The 22747-nt window shown below is 49.3% G+C and overlaps 1 protein-coding gene across 3 annotated transcripts in view; it reads right to left on the bottom strand.

The window, feature by feature from the left end:
- Positions 1–22747, bottom strand: part of VPS35L (VPS35 endosomal protein sorting factor like) — a 1734364-nt gene that overhangs the window by 1626428 nt on the left and 85189 nt on the right. For all 3 annotated transcript variants that reach the window (XM_069647157.1, XM_069647156.1, XM_069647158.1), the window contains exon 2: positions 8647–8746. In XM_069647157.1, the coding sequence (XP_069503258.1) occupies positions 8647–8746 (100 nt within the window). The remainder of the gene's footprint in view (positions 1–8646; positions 8747–22747) is intronic.

The following is a 22747-nucleotide window of genomic DNA, read 5'->3' as shown; positions in this document are numbered from 1 at the left end:
ACAAGGTACAGGTTGGCATACCCCTTTGGGTTGGTCTTTAGGTGGGAAGGGCATCAGCACTGCATCTCAACGCTAGAGGAGGGTCTCAAGATCCTGAAAATAGAGGGGGAGGCGGACGTAGAAGTAGGGCAGGGCAGTGGTCCTAAGGGCGAGGGATGGTGGGAGAGGCCTTGGCAGTGGAGGAAAGTTGGGGACCCCAAATCAAGGCATAAAAACTTGCGAGGTCCGGGGGGCAGGGGGATGTCCCGACTCAAATCAACAGCCTAAAACAGACTCACACCCTAAACGGTCCTGCCGGCGGGTTGGCACGGCCTTAGGCAGGGATGCGACGCAAAGGTCTACAGGCGGTAAGGCCTGCCGGAGAGGTGGGGGGGATGGTGTTGTCTCTTGGAACCGGGGGAGGGCATATGGGGAGCCCTCCCCGCTCAGGTAATCTCCGGGGCTGGAGGGAGATCTGGCAACCCGAGGCGGGAGGACGCCAAAGGCGGATCGGGGGGAGAGGCCTTATCAAACCAGAGGGGGCAAAGGGAGTTGGGGGGCGGGTCTTGGGGGGAGGGGGGGAAATCGCAGCAAGAGGCCATCTACAAGGGACATAAGGGGAATAGGTAACACCAAAGGAGTTTGCATTCTCTCACTTAACATAAGAGGGCAAAACACACCCGCCAAATGACAGAAATTGGAGAATCTCCTCCAGCACTAAAAAACCTGAGGTGGTAACACTCCAGGAAACCCACATCCGCTTACAGGACAAACATAGGTTTAAACTTAGAGGGTACCCGCTTATCTTTCAAGCCAACAACAAGAGCAAGGGTAGAGGAGTAATGATTGCACTTGCATCAAAGAGGACATATTTATCCAGCTTCAATGGGGAGGCAAGCCCCTCACAGTAGCACCAAATGCTGGTCAGGAGGGATTCTTTAGAGGGGTAATGGAGAAATTAGAACAATTCGCAAGGGGCCCTCTGATCTTGACTGGGGATTTTAACTTGGCGTGGAGGGCGCATATGGACAGAAGCAGGGATAGGTTGCAATCGCGAGACACCCCGCCCTGCAAGCTGAAGGCTAGTATGGACTAGCCATAGTGGACAAATGGCGCAAATTAAAAGGGGACTCCAGGGGGTTCACTTATTATTCTCATGTCCACAGGTCTTTTTCTAGAATCGATTACATCTGGGTTTCGGTCTCTCTTCTAGGACAGGTTCGGAATATCAAGACGGGGCCGATTACACTCTCGGACCATGCCCCTTTACAAATAGAACTGGACTGGGCACAAGGGGAGTCGGGGCTATGGCGATGGCAGTTTCCCCCTCACCTCTTAAAGGATATGGTAATTTGCAACAAGATAAGCAAAGCGATGCGCGGCTACTTCGAAAAAATAGGAAAACGGGGGTGCAGGAAGCGGTAGTATGGGATGACTTTAAGGCAACCATGCGGGGCGTCTTAATAGCAAAACAAGTATTGCGGGCCAAGCAGGAAAGGGCCCTCCAAACTGACGTAGAGGATCGCTTGGGGAGGGTGATGGAGAAGATGGAAACCGATAAAGGGGCGCATTGAGGAAGGAATACAGGCATGTAAAGGGGCAGCTCAGCATTCTACTCACGAAGCAAGCAGAAAAATCCCTCTTATACCTGAAGCAGAAATATTACATACAGGCCAACAAAACCGGCTGGCTTCTAGCTAGGCAGATTAGGAAAAGGGAAGCGGCGGGTGTGATCCGACGCAGCCAAATGCCGGGCAGGGAGGAAGCCACACAATCTAAGGAGATTATGCAGGCATTCACACAGTCCTACTGTATCCTGTACACTTCTGAACAACCCGATTGTGAGTGCCAGAAGGGCCTTCTTGAAATTCTGTCAATTGAAATGCTTAGCCCAGAATCAGCGAGAAGCCCTGGAAAGGGTGATCACTGAGGAAGAGGTATTAGAGGCGATCAAGACGCTACCTCAAATAAAGCCCCAGGGCCACGCGGGTATCCTGCTATGTTTTACAAGGCCTTCCAATGAGCTCTGATCCCACAGCTAACGTCTCTCTTCAACTCCTTTCTTGACACTGGTTCCATCTCCCAACTATGGAGGAAGCCAAGGTGGTCCTCTTCCCTAAACCCAATAAGAAGCCCGCCCTTTGTAGTTCCTACCGTCCGATTGCATTAAAGAACTTGGATGCTAAAATATTCACTAAAATCCTAACAAGGAGATTAGACAAAGTAATTCCAGACCTGGTGCATCCGGACCAGGGGGGGTTCGTCAAGAGGAGGCAAACATTCAACAACATTAGGCGAATTTCCCATCTCATAGAGAAGTCTAATCGGGCGGGCTTGTGGTCAGGGGTACTGGCACAATGCGAGAAGGCTTTTGACCAGGTCAAGTGGTCATTCTTGTTCGCTACAATGGAGGAGATGGGATTCAGCCCGGTCTTTCTCTGCCTAGTCAAAGCCAACTACAGATCCCAGCGAATCAGGTTAGCCATCAAAGGGTGTCTGTCCCAGGTGATAGAGATAAGCAGAGGAACTAAGCAGGGATGTCTTATGTCCCCAGTCCTTTATGCTATCTTCTTGGCACCATTCCTGGCTAGAATAAGGCAAGAGAAGGGAAAGAAGGGTGTCACCATTGAGGGGGAAGACCACAAGGTAATGGCGTTCGCCGACAACCTGTTGGTGGTTCTCACCGACTGGGATGCTTACCTTGGGGAGTTCACGACGCTCCTAATGGAATGCGGCAAGGTGGCGGTTCTGAAGATTTGAAATATTGAAATTACAAGGAGGGGGTGGCACTGACTTCATCGATAGAGGGCCTATACCATGCCAACTATCCCCATCTGCTGGAAATTATCAAGACTTGGCTGACTGAGGGGAGGCACCTTAATCAATCTTGGGCAGGCCGCATTAGTGTTGTCAAAATGTCTCTCCCTGCGGCAGTCCTCACCAGCTTCTTCAATAGCCTAAATAGACTGCTGCGAAACTACATTTGGCAAGGGAAAAAGCCGAGGGTGGCATGGGGGAGTCCTGACGGCCCCCTCGAGGGCTGGGGGAATGGGAGTCCCCAATTTTAAGATGTACTAACGGGCTGCTCAGCTTAGGGTAATTAGAGAGTGGCTTGTAGGGAATCCTGACTGCATGGGCGCCCCGCCTGGATGAGGTCCTATGGCGTCCTAGAGCGGATAGACCCCCCAATATGTATAAAAGCGTCATAACAGCCTTAGTCGGGGACACATGGGATATCATGGTTGAGGAGGGGAGGATTACTTCCTTCCCATCACCGTTCACTCTGCTTATTCGGAACCCACAGTTCACCCCTGGGCTTGAAAAAGAGGCCTTCACTAGGTGGGAAGCGGCGGGAGCTATCCGTACAAGGGATGTGAAGGAAGGGCAGGAGGTGAAATCCTTCTAAGAGTGCAAGGAAACAATGTGGCTAAGGAAAGAAGACAGGTTCCAGTACTTCCAGCTATGGCACTGGCTATCTTCCCACGACATGAAGAAAGGGACTGCCTGGGATTTTACCCCGCTAGAAAAGTATTTGCTAACAAACACTGGGGACAGGCAAGTGATCAGCAATCTATATAGGATATTTACCACGCCATCGGCCCAGCCTTAGTGGCCCTATATGAAGAAGCGGGCTGATACGTTACCGATCCGAAGAGCAGTGGTGGGAAGTATGGCAGCGAATCCCGAAGCTAATGAGAGGCATGCAAATCAGAGAAATGTGGACAGTGGCACTTAACCCCAGAGAGACTACATCAAATCTTTCCAGCAGTTGCTCAATCTTGCTGGCGGGGGTGCTGGGAGGAAGGTACCTGGATACACATCTGGTGGCTGTGCCTCATCCTAAAGCCCTTCTGGGATGTGGTCAATAAGGAAATAACAGGATACTTTGGTCCTCAGGTGAAGCGGGATTTTCGAGAGGCCATGTTAGGTCTGAGCGATGTGCTCGATCCCTTGAGGACCAAACCGCAGAGGAAGGCTTACATGATACTCAGCGTGGAAGCACTTTTTCTAATAGCCCAAAAATGGAGGCAACCCTCTATTCCCAGCGAACAAGACTGGATAGCCAAAATGTGCCACTATACCACACTGGAGTGGGCAACCTATTCTATTCAAGGGGACTACACAAAATTCAAAGTTGAATATGACTTGGTCTCGGACTTTCTACATAAAGACTATCGGGAACAATGGTGCCCTCAGAAAGTGAGACAGTTGGACATTCTATGAACAGAGACACGACTTGCCCTAAAGATCCCTCTCAGGAACCACTTGGCGCTGCGATCCACGGTTGGGGAGGGAGGAAATTGGGAGGGGGGGAGGAGGAGGGAGGGTAGTTGAGGAAGGGAATGTTACACTTATTGTTCAAAACCTGAAATGCCAATAAAAATAAAAATAATGGATGGCGTGTTGTTTGTGTGAAACAGATGGGAGAAGGTGGTGGTGAGCTGTGCTGCAGGGGGGTGGCAGGGTTCAGAGAAGAAGTAATGTGGAACATCAATAAGAACTGTTTTACAACATGGACTGCATACATAACAAAGTTAACATGGATTGAAGCATGTGGAACTCCAGTAAAAGTTGAACCAGCTGAAGAATATCAGTTCTGTTTCGAGGGCATGAGACTGCTCCGGTGGCCACTAATACTAAGTGCAACAAGACCATGTTCATTCCAGATTTTGCAAAAAGAACAGCGGCTCTGATGGAATTGTACTGGTTAAACGGTCAACAGGCATATCTGCATCTTCCTTCTTTTCCATAAACGCTACCCCCGCACTATTTGTATTTAGAGGTAAGAATTGGCAAGTGTTTCTCTTTTTTTTTTTTAGTATAGGCCCTTTTAATATGATGAGACACCACTAGGACTGCATTATTATTCTTCGATGGTCGTAGCTTGCTCCCATCTGTAGATTTAGGATTAGATAGGCGTTTATCATACCCTTGCTAAAGTTCAATATAGGCCCTTGAACTGTGGTCACTTGTGTCTGTTTTACTGTTGATACCAGGCCTTCCTTACACAGATGTAATAGAAAACGCTGGTTCTCCGCTCCGCTATACAACCAGTGCCTCATGAAAACTGCATGTACAATCAACTTCAACCCCCTCCCCTTGCAAATCTTTCTTACATTACTGGATTTGCAACATCGTGGTAACGCGAGTCTCCATGTCATGTCCCCTACCTACCATCCCAGTCAAGCCCTCAATAGAATCGGATAGTTTCAAAACCTACTAACCTGTTAAATGAAACAAGTTAAACAGAATAACAGTACATTTAAATGACATTCACAAGGGACATAGACTCCAGAGGCTACCAACCGCTAAATGGGAGGAGAGCTGTCTAGCTGTCGGTATCCCTGCTGGTGAGAAGAGTTTTAGAAAAAGAACCAGTGCACACCATGGCTATGTAACCAAGCAAGCAGATAAGAATAAAAACGTAAAGAGCTTATCCAACTACAACGCAGAGGCAACTATCAACTAATGAGTACTTTATTGATGGCCACCATGCTTTAATAATAGTCAGTGGGCCTCATTACGAGGCTTGCGCTCCCGTAATGAAGGGTGCCGGTACAGGACCGGCACCCTTCATTACGGGATGCGAAATTACGTGGTTTCCCTTTGCGGGACCCGGTAAGGACGCCTGGTAAAACCAGGCGTCCTTAGCAGGTCCCGCGAGGGGAACAGGGAGCTAATAACGGGCCGTTATTAAAGTGCCCGTTATTAGCTCCCTCCCCATTCCCATCAGGCCCTATGGGGGCTCAAATGGGAATGGGGAATGGTTCTGTGCATGAGGAATTACTGGGTCCTCCAAGGTCGGAATGACCCAGTAATTCCTCATTCACAGAACTCTGTATTGGAGCCCGGGATGGAGTCAGCCATGGCGCTAATAGCACCATGGCTACCTCCATACTCATAATGAGGCCCAGTGTCCCTAATCTGTAGTGTTGTCTAGATCTCATGTTTACCGCTTTGCCCCTTATTTAAATGCTGGTTCAATATAGTGCTGTGCACTCTTAGGGTCATAGAGTAGACTTTTCTTGAGCTCCACAAACTATTTTCTGCCTTTCTGAGTGTCAGTACATTCATCTGGGTAAAATTAGAGTTTTATCACTGTACATATTCGTGTCATTGATAACAACTTGACCTTCTCTTGAAGCCTCAAAAGATGAAGCATTATTACTTGAGAAAGAACACTGGGAGGTTGTCACTGTGAGGGGGTATTGTGCATCCGGTCTACATGAATTCCTTGAAGAGTGGTTCTGTTACCAAAAAGCGTGCAAATGATATTTAAATGAAAGCATTCCCTATTGCCCTTCTCAGTTCATTACAGTAGGCCCAAAATGTGGATATTGTTCCCTCTTGATCTGTCCTCCAAATCACCTTCATCAACTCCCGAAGTCTCACCAGCTCCTTCTTGCTATCATTCCTGGTATCCTCTGGTGTCGATACTCTTCTCGCCACTTCTGCAGTTCAATCGCTTAGTTTGTCAACATCCTGCCACATCAGATATGCAGAGGTACTCCATTTTATCCTTTGAGAATCAGAAATGGTGGATGAGCAGTAAGTAGAGAGGCTATTCATGCTTCACCGTCAGTGGTGAAATCATCACCGGTTTCTGTGCAGACCTGGTAAAGCTATCTTCCAGAGAGAATCTGAAGGCCTTGTTTGCTCCCTGTCCACCTTTTAGCATTATTTAAATTAACAACGCAGTGGCAGAGTTCTTTCAGTGTATAATGAACTAATTTGTATTTCTGCCACACAGTATCAAAGTCATTTTACCAAAAACAAAACGGAGAGGTAAGTTTTAACGAGAACCATAATACTGAGAAAAATACCGAAAATATTAATTAAAAATATATATATATATATGGTAGTGGGGTAGGGGTTTAAATGGGTGGGGATAGGGTTAAAAAGATAGAAAAACAGAGGGCTGGGGGGGGGGGGGATTCGCTATTTTGGCTTCGTTGAAATGTACCACTCTGATTTTACCTTCTGTAACATCACATATCCCAATCATGTTTCTAATGACCCTGGAAAATTGTTCTACATATTGTTCTTGGTTACTTGACTCATGATCTGTACTTTATTCCTGTTTCATGTAAAGCGCTTTGGCTTAAAGTGCTATATAAAATGTTATAAATAGAAATACAACCTGCCACACAACTGTTCAAAACAGGCAATAGTGAACAGTACTGGCTAAGAAAATAAATTGAGGCTGGTAGTGTTTATGGATATAAAAATGATCATTGCCCATGATCCAATATGCCTGCCAGGGCCTTCCATTCACCAACAAGATGAAGCACCCACTTTCCACTCCAGTCGGCATCCGTGCCGGGGTTTCCTCTAGTGCTCTCCGCTTACCCTCCCGACAGAGAGCGCAATATTCTGCATACTCGACCGCCAAGACGGGTGGAGTGGATCCACCTCCATCCCGTAGTCTGCTGATCCCCCACCCTGTGAAGACCAGTCAGGGTCAAGGCAGCCTGGGAGTAGTCCTCACCACTGGCTGCCACTCCTCAAATCTGCTAGCCATTTTCCCAATCCGTGATCAGGTGGAGCACCTGCCCCCGCCTCTGCTCGTCTCCTACTCAAGCTAGCAGGGAGAGCGGGATGCCACACACCGCGATCACCACCTCACTGCGTCCAAGGCCCATGGACGTGCCGCCTCAATCAAGTCCCATGAGCGCTACAGCGGCCCACCTTCAGGTGAGAGCGCATGTGTGACCCAAAAACATTGCAGGAAGAGTAATTATTATAATTATAATAGTTTTTTTATAACGCGCTTAAAACCAGAGATTGGTTTCTAAGGGCGGGATCGGAACCTGTGTTGCGCTGTAATGTCTTGCTTGCTTGCCACCTCACTGCTTCGAAGACAAAGCTATCCCCCCTCACCAAGCAGTCGTTATTCCAGCGGTGTGGCAAATCTCCAGGAGGGCCTTGCTATCTTGGCTCCTCCTTTCAATATACCCATTTCTGATTTTATTTCATGGGCAATTGTCCTCTTGAAACTGCTGCCTTTAAGAACCAATTTTTGTTTGAGTAAGAAAAGTTGTTTCATTTATTCATTTCACATGCAGTCAAGTTAAATTACTTCTAACTGGAAGATCAACAATTGACACTTTGTTCATTCAGGGTGGGACTGGGTTAATTCTACCAGAAAGGGCTCCATGTTATATTATAAAGCAATACAATAACACAAGTTGAATACTAATTGACCATGGACTACTTAGTTGTCAAACAAATCCTAGTTTGCTTATATTTTTCAAAAGCCCAAATGCCACAGAAGGCAAATAATTGCTTGACTGACCGGTAAGAAGTCGGAATGGAAGACTGCTAGACTGCTCTACTACTGTTATTAACAGGCAACACTAGTCAGGGCAATAACCAAGAAATTCACTAGTCTGAGATGACTGCTTTAATCCCATAGCATAAGGTTACCGTAGTCTCAGCAGACTAACAATATGATTTGAGAGGGAGTACAAACAGGGAGAGGGCTGGGTGAAAAATAGGGGTTCAAATGGGGGGGGAGGCAATCAGCATGTGGGAGACCACTCACAATTCTTAATAGTGATGGCAACTAATGTTGAAAGCAACATCTTCTGAAAACAAGAATTCAATGACTATATACTTGGGGACACACTTCTAAACTAAAATGTTAAATCACAAAAGGGAACTTACTGTTATGAGTTTTAATGGGTGGTAGTCTCCGTATTCCACAACTGCGCTCTCTGGTCTGCATGACTCCAATTCTGCTGTATAGTTCCTAGAACGTGAATGCCTGGAGAATGGATAAAAAGTCATTTTATATCAGCTTATATATAGCAGTAAATGTTGCAAAGAAGGATGTTTGTACAACAGGGCTCCAAACCATTAAGCATGTGAGAAGTGGGATGTTCTTAGTTTTTCTTTATTACTTGATTTTAAAAGTAAACCAGGATTCCCCCACTTTCCACCACCCCGCCGACCCCATCAATTACACAAATGGCTGTTTTGGCATTACTAACACCCATAACCCGAGATTATGTAGTAAAGATGCATAAAAACAATAGCACTTACAGTAGCATGATATAGAGAGCACTAGTTAGGTAGGTTTAAATCAAATACAAATGTTCAGGTTCTGTGCTAAGTTAACATTCAGTAACAAATTGCTTCTATGAGCTTATGAAAATTCAAAATATTGATTTATTATTTTTTTAAACATGCACTGCTGTGCGGCTAAGGAAATGGCCACAGCTCCATTGCCCACTAACATTATCCTACCTGTAGATCCTCTGGTAGTAGCAATAACACTTGATACAGATGGCTCTGCTCCACTGTGTCCACTGCGTGCCGCATTCACCTTGGGGAGCAGAGAGCCTGCACCAGCTTGTGTTGGCATTGAACGGCGGCCGTCTGCTGGAGACAGCGCTACTGCAAGCGTGGAGGCGACCAATGGAGCTGCAGCAGCTCGTCTTCTGAATCAGATACGGGCGAGGTAAGCCGGTTATATAGTTTTGCCCCGTCTAGCCGACATAGCATAGGCTGTACACTAGGGCTGTACCGAATAGCATATTTAGTATTCGGCCGAATACCGAATATGAAGCCAAATAGTTGCTTTATCTAATAAATCATATTCCAAACTTCAAAAAACACACTTATTAAGAAAACAAATAAAGCACCATTTTAAATGCATTCTATACTTTTATTTCTCTTCATTGTTATTAATGTAGCATCTTATTTAAAGCATAAAAGCCAGAAATAAAGCAGATTTAACTAAAATGAAGGGGCCAAACCTACAGAAGATTGTGGCATATTCAGTGCCAGTTAAAGTAGGAGGTTTCACAAATGCAAAAGGACTGCCTTTGTGAATCAGATGCATTGCATTCTCTATCCAGTTGCAAAGTCGATGCGGTGGAGTTTCAAAACTTCTTTGCAGCTCACATAGAAATGTATAAAATGGTTCAGGTCGGCTCAAGCAGGACACAAGTCAAGAAGAAATCTGAAATGCGTGAACTCCATCTCACAACTTTTCACCCCACCCAAACAAATGCTGCTCACTTTTCACTTATCCTAGCCACTCTTTCTCACCAATACACAAACACATCCAACTTATAATTCCTGATAAAATATCAGATAATGTTAAATTCAGGACTAAAGTCTTTAAAAAAAGAGAAGGGGGAACTATGACGTACACAATGGGAAGTGAAATGACAGTAACTGAAAGTATCTGTGCACATTTCTTTCAGTTTGTTTTTTCCAACTGAAACAAGTGCACCTTGCATATAAACATTCGCCAAATGAAAAGATGTTCCTGTATTGTTGCAGGCTAACTATAAAAGATGAGCACCTTTTTTTGTCTAAGAATCTGTAACAAAACATGCCCTAAACACCAGATTACAATACAAGATATTTTTCAGCTGTGTGAAAGCAATTTTTCTGGTCTAATTCTATTCAGTTTTGCTAACTGAAGTCTATAGTTGCCTTTCTGAGTTCATGTTGCATTGTATTCAAATGAGAATGCCAAAGTATTCGGCAAGAGCCGAATAGCAAGAAACTATTCGGCCGGGGCCGAATAGTTTTTTTCAGCCGGCATACGGCCGAATACTTACTCTAAGCCGAAGTTCGGTACACCCCTACTGTACACACATACGGTGCCTCTGTCGGCTTGCAGTGTGCATTGCAAACCTTTGACTGGCACCCCTCCCTCTACATCCTTGGGAAGGCTGAAAACCGCTGAACTGACTAGCTGATGGCCGCTGGGCTCTATGCTTACAACTTGAGGCTCAGCCGGTGGCCTGATATGCCGTGTACCTAAGATGAGCTGAATGCAAATTGTATCTATTCACTGCACACTTCAGATGCAGAGTGCACCTCCTGCTCTAAAAAAAACTGGGATCGTCACTACTATATCCACACAATCTGAAGCACTTGTGCAGCTGTAGGGAAGTTCTCTGCTGCCCCACCAGCAGAGGGGGGTGGGGGGAGGCTGTCCACTGATCTCCATTGCAGACCAAGCACATATAAGTGAAGACACCCAACGGTACCTCCACATTTGCATATTGGCACTTACTCACAGCCACTGACATGGCTGGAAAGCCTACCCCTTCCAAAGAGCAGGCTAAAGTGGATGGATACGCCAGGAAAGAGCAACTGCATTCAGACCTGAAGGAGAATGCATTGGAGGTCGGCACAGTGTATGCTACCTCTGCTGACCCTATTGCATCTGTTCTTTACAACCTCCAGGAGAGTATCAGCGCAATTAGGGATACAATTGACACCCTTGCTGTGAAGCTTAATTCATCCAATGCTAAAATCAATTAACTGTGTGTTAGAGTGTCGAAGGCAGAACAAAGAATATTCAAATCAGAAGATGCAGTTGATAAACTGGAGTCTGCGGTCACAACGCAGACGACGCAGCTCAAAGCAGCAGAAGCTAAAAATGATTATCTCGCAAACCACTCTAGACATCATAATGTCTGCATCCTGGGCCTTCCAGAGTCGAACCCTACTGGCCCACTGGAACGTTTTCTGAGTAGGACCTGCCATCAATCCTGGGCAATCCCATTTTCTCCTCACACTTCCAGATAAAGAGGGCTCATTGATCGCTGGGGCCACGGCCAGCTCCAGGTCTACCGCCACGACTAAGGTTTTTAATTAAAACAGCCAGAGAAATGGGACAACTACAATTTCAATCTGCTAATATCCAGAAGTCCTCACTCAGGAATGGCGTCTCCTGCTTTGCAGGCCCTCTTTTAGCTTCCCCGCCGGCTCTGCTTTTTAATCGCTGGTGAAGCTGTTTTCCGGCACGATCGCTCCCTGGACAGTGTCACTGCTGCTGCCGGTTCTAGAGTGGTTCTTCCCCGATTCCTGCCACACTTCCCTGGATCTCTCTCCATTCAGTAAAGAAGGCCGACAGGTGGCAGCTTGAAAGCCTCTGCCTTCTGCTGCAAGGTTTGTTCACGTAGGTCTGCTTTCACTCGCGGTTCTGCTTCCTGCTTCGCCCGGTCTGCTCAACGACATCCACTTGAAAGATCAAGCCCTTTTTAAATGTCCCGCCTATCTGATCTTTACCATAACAAACTAGCCTGTGTGTTGTACTTGAGGTTTCTTTCAATCGTGCTAACTCATTCTTCCTATTCCTCTTCCTCGTCTCAGAACTTGAGCCGTTCTGGAAGCTGTAGTCCATAGGATTGTTAAGTACAAAAACATCTGAGTAACAAGATGTTAAATGTGAATTATTTGTATTTGAGGTGTGAATGTTATTTTGCTCCAAACGTCCAATATGAGGGGGTTTTAAGGTTTTATACTTGGAGGGATTTCAATAGCGACAATATACCATCAAAAATTTACAAATTATAGGGCCTTCTTCATTTATAAGTGAAGAATACAGCATCTCTCCCAATGGGGTCACAGCATCTCCCAGACAGCCATCTCCTCCCATGTGATCCTACCTCATAATGCCACCCCTAGGATCATGTAGCGGATGCCTTCCCCTGGCCACTTGGGAGGAGATCTTAGGCTGGGGATTAGTGATGACTCCATAGGGTTCAGCACAGTACCTGCAGTAGATACTCAGCAGATTGTGCTCTCAAATGTAAACACAACCATGCGGGTTACCCCCCTCAATCCCCAATAGCCCATTGGCAGCACTGTTTTGCTATTATTTCCACGCTGTTTAATATGTTACGCTAACTACACTACACTGTTCCAATCGAACGCTACTCTGGTTATTAAAAAGCCTGTTCCAATCTTTATTTTCTTGATATATGGCACCAAAAGCACCGGATAGTGGATTCAGGTTTTATTATGCAGTACATGACTCATTACAGTCCCGGGAGCATAGCTCAGTGGCAATGTGCTCGCCTTGGAAGCAAGACGACACGAAGCAACACAGGTTCGATCCCCGGGTCCGCGCTTCGAAACCTCTGTGTTTCTAAGCATGTTATAAATACGCAACTAAGACAACAAAACAATTCCGCAACTAAAAAACAAACAATTCCATTCATGTAACAGCGCCTCAATGCCCACGGGCTGTGTGAGTGCTTCAAAAATGCAAAAACATTAAATAAATAAATAAATAAATATACAAGACTGGACATGTGGTCCATAGTAATTCTGAATAGGACTGTAAGCTGGGAAGTGCTGGCTAGGATATTATCTGCACATGTCCCAGTCCTACAGGCTGTTCAGTCCTAATGATGAAGCCCATGGGCATCCACCTGTAGATTCAAGTTCGATTCAGTGAGGGTTGAAATTGTACATTTCTTTCGCACCAACACTCAGTCGGTGGATAATCCTTTAACTGTGTGGGAAACTTTCAAATCATTCATTAGAGGAATATGTGCTGCAAAGGAATTGGGCATTTTGAAACTGGTGCGCAGGTAACTAAATAGCTGTGAATCATGCTTGAAGACTCTGATGTACATGGTCATTCATAGGCGTTATACCCAGTTCTGTCAACTTGCAGATAGGAAACTCAAGATGTGTGCTTGTAAACCCGCTGCAGGGAGCTATGCGGAATCAGATAAGCTGTGTAAAATTCTAGCCTAATTGAGCAGACAGAAGAAGGGCCCCTACTGGTATAGCTTCCACATTAGAGTATGAATGGGAAAGGTACCTCATACTCCCAAAACATTTTCATGGTCTTCCTTGAATATTATACCTCGCTTTATACTTCTAAACACAGCAAAACGAGAACTGGCAATAGAGGCTATACCCATCTCCACCAAGCTATGTCCTTGCACCTGCACTGACCCTGTGGAAATCACGTGATGGGTTTTGCTGAAATTACAAAAGATGTACACAGTGTTGCCACCCTATGCTCCGTTGACCTTTCCAGACAACATTGTGGGCATTATGTTCACAATCGAAAAGGGGATCATGTACAAACTCCATACAGGGGGTTTAACGAGGTTCAAGGACCTATTTAGGCAGCTCCTACCCCTGGAGGGGGTCCATGACCAATTAACTCCATTTCTATCCAACACTCTGCTGCATTCTCGCATTAAGTGGGGGGGTGGACTGAAAGACAAATTCCTGTGTTAAAGGTGCTAATTCAGCACCAGATAGGGGGGCGCACCTACCAACTGAGAGTAAAGAAGGGGGGCGGTGGGGGCAGCTACATTGGAAAGGACGTAGGTATTCTAAGCCAAAGACGCCCGTAAAAAGGGTTTCACCGGGAACAGTAGGGGGTAATGATGCATTGGGTGTATACACAGTCCAAGAAACTGTCCTATGATTAGCTAAAGAAGGGGAAGGATAAAGGATAAAAATAGCAACATCATATACACACATAGTGAGAAATTCCTCGGGCAGGATGGACCTGAGAAACCCCGATCTGAAGCACGTGACCAATACGACAGGAATCTGCAAAGGGGGGTGGGGCTTAAGCTACTCTTCACGAGAAAAACATTAATAGAACAAGGTGATGTAATTAGAGGGCGGTCTGTCAAACCAGCCGCCCTTCACGGCAGCGGGGAGGGTGGCTCTGTACCAGTGTGCAGGTCGCATCGGCAGTTGGCTGTGGGAGAGATACACTGGATGGAGTGCATTCCTGGTAGAACCAATCAGACGGTAAGTTCTTGAGCTCTGGAGAGGTGGCCAGCCTACAAAGTGTATACCACAGAGTTTGCAATGATCATCATCTAACAGGTATTGTGTGAATGTCCCCTTTCCCACCAACTGCAGGGTGTCTCATGTTCGATTCTCAATGGTGCTGACCAATGGCAGTGTATTAAAGTTCTGGTGGTGAGCACAAATGTTACTTCAGTAATAACAAGTTGTTCAGGGGTGGGGTGTGAATAAATGTGGTACCACATTGGGAGGCATTGTAAATGGGAAACTGTTAAACTGTTTGCTTCAATTACGGTTCACTAACTCCATTTGATTTGTGCTCAACCAGCTGCAATGAACAGTGTTGCTTCTTGCCTGGTGTTTGCTGCACTTTTTGAGTATGTGATTTTTACTATGCTCTCATTGGTGGATCCCTGACTACATTTTTGGAGGCCCCAGTGAGATCTCTGTCCTCCCCGGACCGCGTAGGGTATACAGGCCGTCCTCCCTGGGGTTGCGGATCTGGCGACTGCACACCTCTTCCCTGTGTATCACTGAGGAGGCCCTGCAGATGCCGGATTCGCAAAGGTCTTCCAGGTCCCAAGCATCGTGCAAGAAGAAGCTGCACAATAGTGCATGCCTACGGAGGGGGATAGATTCTTTTTATGGTGTATAGGACGCATACTCGGAGAAGGGAGGACGTCCAGCCGTAGTAGTGTAGCTAATAGAGCATACCACCAGATAGGGAGTGGACCCTGGTGTGGGCATGCCTAGGGTAGAGCAAATGGGGTGCGTAGTGTGTGGCGAACTCCGTTAGACAGGAATGGGCGTAGTGCAGGCGATTGTATAGTTGCGTCATTGGGGTACAACTCATGATGGGATTTTTTGTGTGGGGAGGAACACACATGTGGTATTTAGAGCCATTCAGTGGTGAGGGCTTGTGGTGGACGAGTCAGCACCAAGAGGTATTTTATGTAAAATAGCAGGATTTTGCATTTCACCAGTGGGAGTGTGCCGATGATGCATGGTTAGAGACTGGACATTCTTGCACGGACATAGGGAACGGTGAGCCCGTGGAGAGGGCTGAGTACCAACATTGAGTGAGTGATCGGACCTGTGGAGAGGGCCATTGCGAACGAGTGGAGTGTCTAGAAGGGCCTGTGGAGAGGGCCACAGTGAATGTTGAGAGGAGTGATTGGGAATAAAAAAGGGAAGAGTTGGGTGAACAGAAGGAGGAGAGGAACACAGGGTAGTAGAATAAAAAGAAAGGAAATAATGGCTTATGCGGACAGCCATCTAGACCACATGTGCTGCAAATTGCCCAAGTAATTTTCAGTGGGCCGGGGTAGACTGCAGGGACATTTGACAGTAAAATAATAGAGAGCATGTTCTTGTACCTATTCACAAAATATATACAGGCCGATTCATGGAATAATTAGCGCGGCGCAAGTGGGCAAAAACGTGCGAATCGCAGTGGAATAGCGAAAATCGCAGTGCAAGTGCGAAAATCGCACGAAAAGCAGCGCACGTCGATTCATGGAAGGCCGTGCGCGAGAAAACCAGCGGATGTGCGATAAAAAAGTGCGCCGCGCACGTTGGCGCACAGGCCATCTAACAGCGTGCGCCAGGTCACAGCGAAAATCGCACAGGCCACAGCGAAATTCGCACATAGCGCGGCGCACGCAACAAAAGTAGGCGGAACACGGGCGTAACACTCGGAATGGGGAACAACTTGCAAAAACGTGGGCGTCACGGGGGAAGTACAGGGCACAAGTGCGCGGAACGCCCACACGCTCGCCTACAACACGTATTCATGGAATAGAATAGGGCAAAAAAGCGCACGCTGAAACCAGCGCACAGGCACAAACACGACCGCCACAAGAAAGCAGGCGGTAGCGTCTCTGCGGCTGTAAGAAATGTGCGCCAAAAGGTGCGCCAACAAATAGCACCTATATACTGCCATGATGAATGTCCTATACTGTGGCCCTCCAGGACAAATGACGTGCAAAGGGGTACCCACAATCACGGACACCCACTGACAAAAATACGTGTGCGTGTATACCGGGGTGCGCGGGAAGTCTCACACGCAATTTCAGCAGGGTACAACTTCACGCGATCGGGCCTGGGGGAGCGGGCTACGTGTATTTCAGGGGTTCGCGTGAAGTTTTTCACGCGATCGGGCCTGGGGGAGCGGGCTACGTGTATTACAGGGGTTCGCGTGAAGTTTCTCACGCGATCGGGCCTGGGGGAGCGGGCTACGTGTATTACAGGGGTTCGCGTGAAGTTTTTCACGCGATCGGGCCTGGGGGAGCGGGCTACGTGTATTACAGGGGTTCGCGTGAAGTTTCTCACGCGATCGGGCCTGGGGGAGCGGGCTACGTGTATTACAGGGGTTCGCGTGAAGTTTCTCACGCGATCGGGCCTGGGGGAGCGGGCTACGTGTATTTCAGATCTTGATGGCCCCGAGCCATGATGCCTCCCACGTCGAGCCCGCTGCTGCCTCCGACGCCACTGCCTCTGCCAGCACGACGGCATCCAGGCTGATGGAAACCACCGACGCCGTCGTGCACGTGCCCTGCCTGATGATGCTGTCACATCTTCCATCTGCTGGGGTCCAGTTGCTGTGTTGTCCACCCCTGCTGGACCTCCGACTCCCAACTGTGGCAGGGATGGGATCCCCACCGAGCTGGCTGCATTGGTCGGGGCAGGTCCACAGGGGGCCTTGGTGGCATCTGGGCTGGAAGACGGCAAGGAGAACGACTGGTGGATAGCCTGCACAGAGGAGGAGAGGGCCGCCACATTGGCCAACACATGCAGGAAACCCCCGAACATGGCCGATCCCAATTGGGCCACGTCGGCACGGTGCACTTCGTGATGACGTGCGTGCTCCTCCCGGGAAGCACGCACGGCATCACGAATCACAGCCGTGCGCATCGCGACCCCAATCAGGACCTTCTCCGCACGGCCAGGGGTTCCCACGTCCGCAGGTGGAGGGGAGTCAGGTGACATGGACATCCCCTCTACCTGCGGACGGGCCTGGGACGGGGCATCCCTGCTGGTGCATGGTGGTGCACTCACAGGGTCAGGGACAGCGACATGCACAGGCCCCTCCACGGTGACCTGTGCTGCCTCCTGCCCCTGGCCCTGGACTGCACCACTTGCACCAGCAGGGATGCCCCCACCAGGCCCCATGTGTGCCCCAGTGGCGGCCTCCTCCTCCTCTGTGCAAACCACCAACCGGGATGGCTCCTCACCGTCTCCCACCGTAGCAGGCCCCTGTGGGGGCTCACCCACCCCTTCCGCTGCAGCCGTGGGGGCATCCCCGCCGCCTTGCTCCACAGCGCCGTCTCCGCCCTCTTCTTCACTAGCCGCTGCGTAGAGGGAGACAAAGAACACAAGCATCAGGGCACTGTACAATGGTCCCCTAGACAGGAAGCAATAGCAGATGAGCACCACTGTCAAAGTACACTTCCATCATGTCCCTCCACAACACATGGGTCAGTCCAGGCAAAACACACACAGTAACAGGCATGGTGCATGCCATGGACATTTCCATGCATGTCCAATGGACTCTTGAAACATTCAATGATATGTAACTCACATGCATCATGGCTCATGCCTATCACATGCACACACTTCACCTCAGTCACATCCATCTGGCCCCAAACACACCAAACACAGCGGATACAAGGGTAATTTGGCTGCTTCACTGAATCTGTGCATTGTCACACACATGTGTCATGCATCCATGGCATGCACAAGTCACAGACACGCAGGTCAGGCACACAGACATGGCTACCATATATGTACCTGGCATCAGCACCCATCCCTCACCCCCACCCATGTCCAGGTACAGAGACTGGCATGCTCATGTTCAAAATCTGCATAGGGCTCCCCATGCGGCATTTGAACACATGCAACAACCATGTGGGTCACAGATCACTGGTCGCATATGCATTACCATGATGTCCCTGCACACATACATGCATACATGGCCTATGGCACACATATAGGCAAGTATCATAGAACCAGCACACCGCAACATGCCCTGTCTCACACAGTAATGCTTGGACACTTACCGCTCAACTCCAGACGGGCCTCCCTCTCAAGGATCTGGGCGTGGAGCGCTGGGCGTACGCGTTCCAGGACCCTCATCTGGATGGAACTCATGCGGCCCCGGCCCCCCTCTACGAGGCACCGGGCCTTCACAAGGGTCCTGGACCTCAAGTCCTCCCAGCGCTTCTTGCTCTTCAGGACGTCGCGGGTTGCCACCCCCTCCGCGTTGATGGCAGGCAGCAGCAGATGGCACGTGGGAGGCTGCTCGGGGCACTGGGGGGCAGTAACTCGGCCTTCTGGGCAGGAGCGTGGTCTTCCGTGTGTTTTCGCGTGGCCAGCTTGATACGGAGTGATTTGGCACGTGAAAATCCTGCACGTCAGCGTGAAATCCGAGGAAAGGCCCTTAGCGCGTAAGCGCGTCAGCACGCATACGCGATTCTATTGGACCAGAGTCCCTCAGCGCGTAAGCGCGTCTGTGACGTGACCCGCACGGGTGTTCCCCACTCAGCACGTGATGACGGGGCACACGTGGAAATACTGCACGTCAGAGTGTCATCGCGTGTAATTGGACAAAAGTGCGCGTACACGCGATTGGCCTATGTACGTGTATTTAATGGGTGCGCGGGCACTTACACACGCAAGTACGTCAGCGAACCTGTATCCCGTGGTGCGTGTGAATTTCCACACGCTATTGGACTGGGAACTGGATTCCAGGGGTGCGCGGGTCACACGCTGTATCCCGTGGTGCGTGTGAATTTCCACACGCTATTGGACTGGGAACTGGATTCCAGGGGTGCGCGGGTCACACGCTGTATCCCGTGGTGCGTGTGAATTTCCACACGCTATTGGACTGGGAACTGGATTCCAGGGGTGCGCGGGTCACACGCTCGCCTAGAACACGCGCAAAGCATAAATTTGCGCACTTTAACAATAACAAGCTCAGACGCCAGGATGAACATAACGTTCCTAGCAGCAGTGGCAGTGGGCTACCAAAGGAGGAGGAGGAGGATAGTCAGGGCCAGAATATTCACACCCAGAACCAGCCTTTTCGGGATGCCTGATGACCAGGTGTATGGGAGGTACAGGTTTCCACCACACATTATACTGGACCTGGTGAGCGAGTGGGAGGATGACCTCACATCACCCACCCTGTGCTCCCAAGCACTCAGCCCCCTGGAGAAGGTCCTCAATGTACTGCACTTCTTAGCCACTGGATCATTTCAGCGGACAAGTGCCATAGTGGGTGGGGTGTCACAGGCCACCCAGTCACGCTGCCTACACCAGGTCTTGAACATCATGACTGCACGCCCATCAGTCCGCAGGCACATATACCTGCCCAGAACTACTGCAGAAAGGCATGCTGCCGCCCTGGATTTTTACGGTGTGGCACGATTCCCCAAAGTGCTAGGTGCCATCGACTGCACCCATGTGGCTCTACGTCCCCCCAGGGCATCTGAGCACATCTATAGGAACCGCAAGCACTGGCATTCCATCAACGTGCAGGTAGCATGTAATGCCAAGGGAATCATCACCTCAGTATATGCCAACTATCCCGGCTCCACCCACGACAGCTTCATTTACCGAATGTCCACCCTAAGCCGGGAACTAGAAGCTGGGCGGCATGGCGATACATGGCTGCTTGGTGAGTATGTATGCTACTGCACATGCATGCATGTTGGATACTGAGCAAGGTCACAACCCCACCAATGATACCAATCACCACCTCCACAGGGGACAGTGCCTATCCTCTCAGCCCCCACATGATGACGCCAATTCGGAACCCCACCACGCCACCCCAGGTAAGATATAACACAGCCCACATTACGACCCGGGGCATAGTGGAGCGCACATTCGGAGTGCTAAAGTCACGCTTTCGCTCCCTTGACCGTTCTGGCGGGCAGCTGTTATACGCTCCCCCAGTAGTGTGCAGGATCATAGTGGCAGCATGTGTCCTGCACAACGTTGCAACACGCCGGGGCCTGGCCGTGGACATGGTGGTGGCCCCACATCCCCAACCACATGCACAGCCGCTGCGCATGGGAGGGGAAAGGGCACGGGGGAGGCAGCCCGTACACAGCTAGTGGCTAATTACTTCACATAGAAATCACACCCCTGTGGAGTGCACACTGCCCTGGCACATTCCATCTGACAATCAATGATGACTCAACCTGACACTGATCCTGAATGTCTGGAGAATTAACCGTGAATACCATATCAGCCTGAGATTGTTCACATGGAAGTGTCACAATGTGTGCATCCCTACCCACACAGACACCACCAATGCAGTTTTGTGAAGTTACACATTCAAGCAGCTAAAATGATTACCCACTTGCAAAATGCAACAAGAGGACAGTGCCATGTCAGCCAACCCAACCCCAGCACCGCCACACGACACACCGTGCCATGTCATGCTAATTGCAGGTAAACAAAGTAATCCCCACAACATGACACTAGTCTCACTATGTACAGTGTCCCTATTAGAAACCTGCAACACCTGAAATGCTCACAGCAATGCCGGACCAACAACATACTTGAGCACGTATTACCATTAACATGACATCACAAATGTTACATATTAGTAGTCTCACCACCTGGAAATGCCTGCACTCCCACCACTACCAACTGTGCAGTGTTGGTGCCATGTAGAGTTGTAGATGCACTGCTGCCAACATGGACCCCATCTCCAGACTAGAGGTCCTTGTGTAGACATGAGGAAGGGACCTGCAAATTGGGAGGTAGACACAGAAGATGAGTTACACATCAATGCAACATGCAGTGTACAACACAACAGCAATATGCACTAGGAATGTATACACAGTATTGACTACAGACTGCCCACGCAGCTCATGGGAGTCCAACGTCACTGTGTAATTCACTGTCACTTGGGCACACCCTTTGCAAGCCCATGGAAACGGGAAGCAGGAGGGGTGTGTGTGACTCAAACCCAAGCATCTGAACCAAATACATTACAAGCCTGCATGTGCCCAGCCACAATGCAGCGTATGCCCACAGGAACCACGGAAGCCAACAAATCGTCCCAAAAAAATAGGGAATAAAAGAAATAACAATAAAAATAAAAATAAGAAACAATCAAAAATGGCCATTGATGGGCCCGGTGGGGTTGGGGAGGCCACCCAGGAGGTCCGAGGACAGGATGCACACCAGAACCCACCTGCGTGGATCCTGGGAAAATAAAACACCTCCATGGGCTCATGGCCCACACGGCTACCCTGTTGTGGGAGTATCACTGCTGTCGCTATTATCACCCTGTGCAGCTGCATCCGGAGGTGGTTGCACTATGGGAGGCAGCCCACGCAAGGCCCTAGTCTGCTCCTCCATGGCTGCAAGCATGCGGGTGTGGTAGGTCTGGTTCTGGAGGATGAGTGTGCGGAGGTCCCCATGCAACAACTCACGGGATGCCCGGACCTCCGCCCTCGTTGCCTGCATCTCAGCTGAGAGCGTACGGGTGAGACGCTCCAGCTGCTGTTCTGTCCTTTGGTGTGTTGAAGCCTCAAGCTCAACAAGAGTCGTCCTGAGGTGAAGGAGCTCCTGCCTCAGGGCTTCCCTGTGGCCCTGGGACTCAATGGAGATGACCTCCTGCAGAGTCGCCAGTGCCGCCCGCCTGTCCCTGTTGGACCCCAACATGTCCTCCCTGTGTGACTGGCAGATGGAGTCGGTTGCCTGCTCTAGTCGCTCCATCAGCCTTTCTGGGGGGACAATGGAAGTGGCCATCCTATCCATGGCCTGAGCCATCATCTCGGATGATGCAGCCTGTTGGGTTGCCATACCGTAAATGGATTGCTCCCATGCGGTATTGCCGGGTGGCGTACGGCCACCACGTCGGCGGGCACCACACCTGTCTGGGGCAAGGCGAACTGCGCCTTGCTGTGCCGGCACTGCCTGAGGCTGCAGGACTGCATTCCCCCTCTGATCTGCTGGCCCAGGAACAGGATCAGATGTCGCGGAGTGTGACCCTGCATCCGTAACCACCGAAGGCGTAGCTGCCAACACTGACATCCCCATGGAGGGTTCTGACCCTGGTGCAGGTGGGTGAGACAGAACAGAATCCCTCCCTGGAACACTCACCTGCGACGGCACGTAGGTCTCATCCGAATCAACACCTGAGTACAGCTCGGGGGAGGTGCAGCCAGAGACACCCCTTGAGAGCACGACTTGCAGCACTTGTGGGTTC

This window comes from Ambystoma mexicanum, chromosome 2q (genome assembly GCF_040938575.1).
Source record: "Ambystoma mexicanum isolate Mex_15411 chromosome 2q, UKY_AmexF1_1, whole genome shotgun sequence".
NCBI classification, from domain to species: Eukaryota; Metazoa; Chordata; class Amphibia; order Caudata; family Ambystomatidae; genus Ambystoma; species Ambystoma mexicanum.
This window is presented reverse-complemented; position numbering and strand designations above follow the sequence as displayed.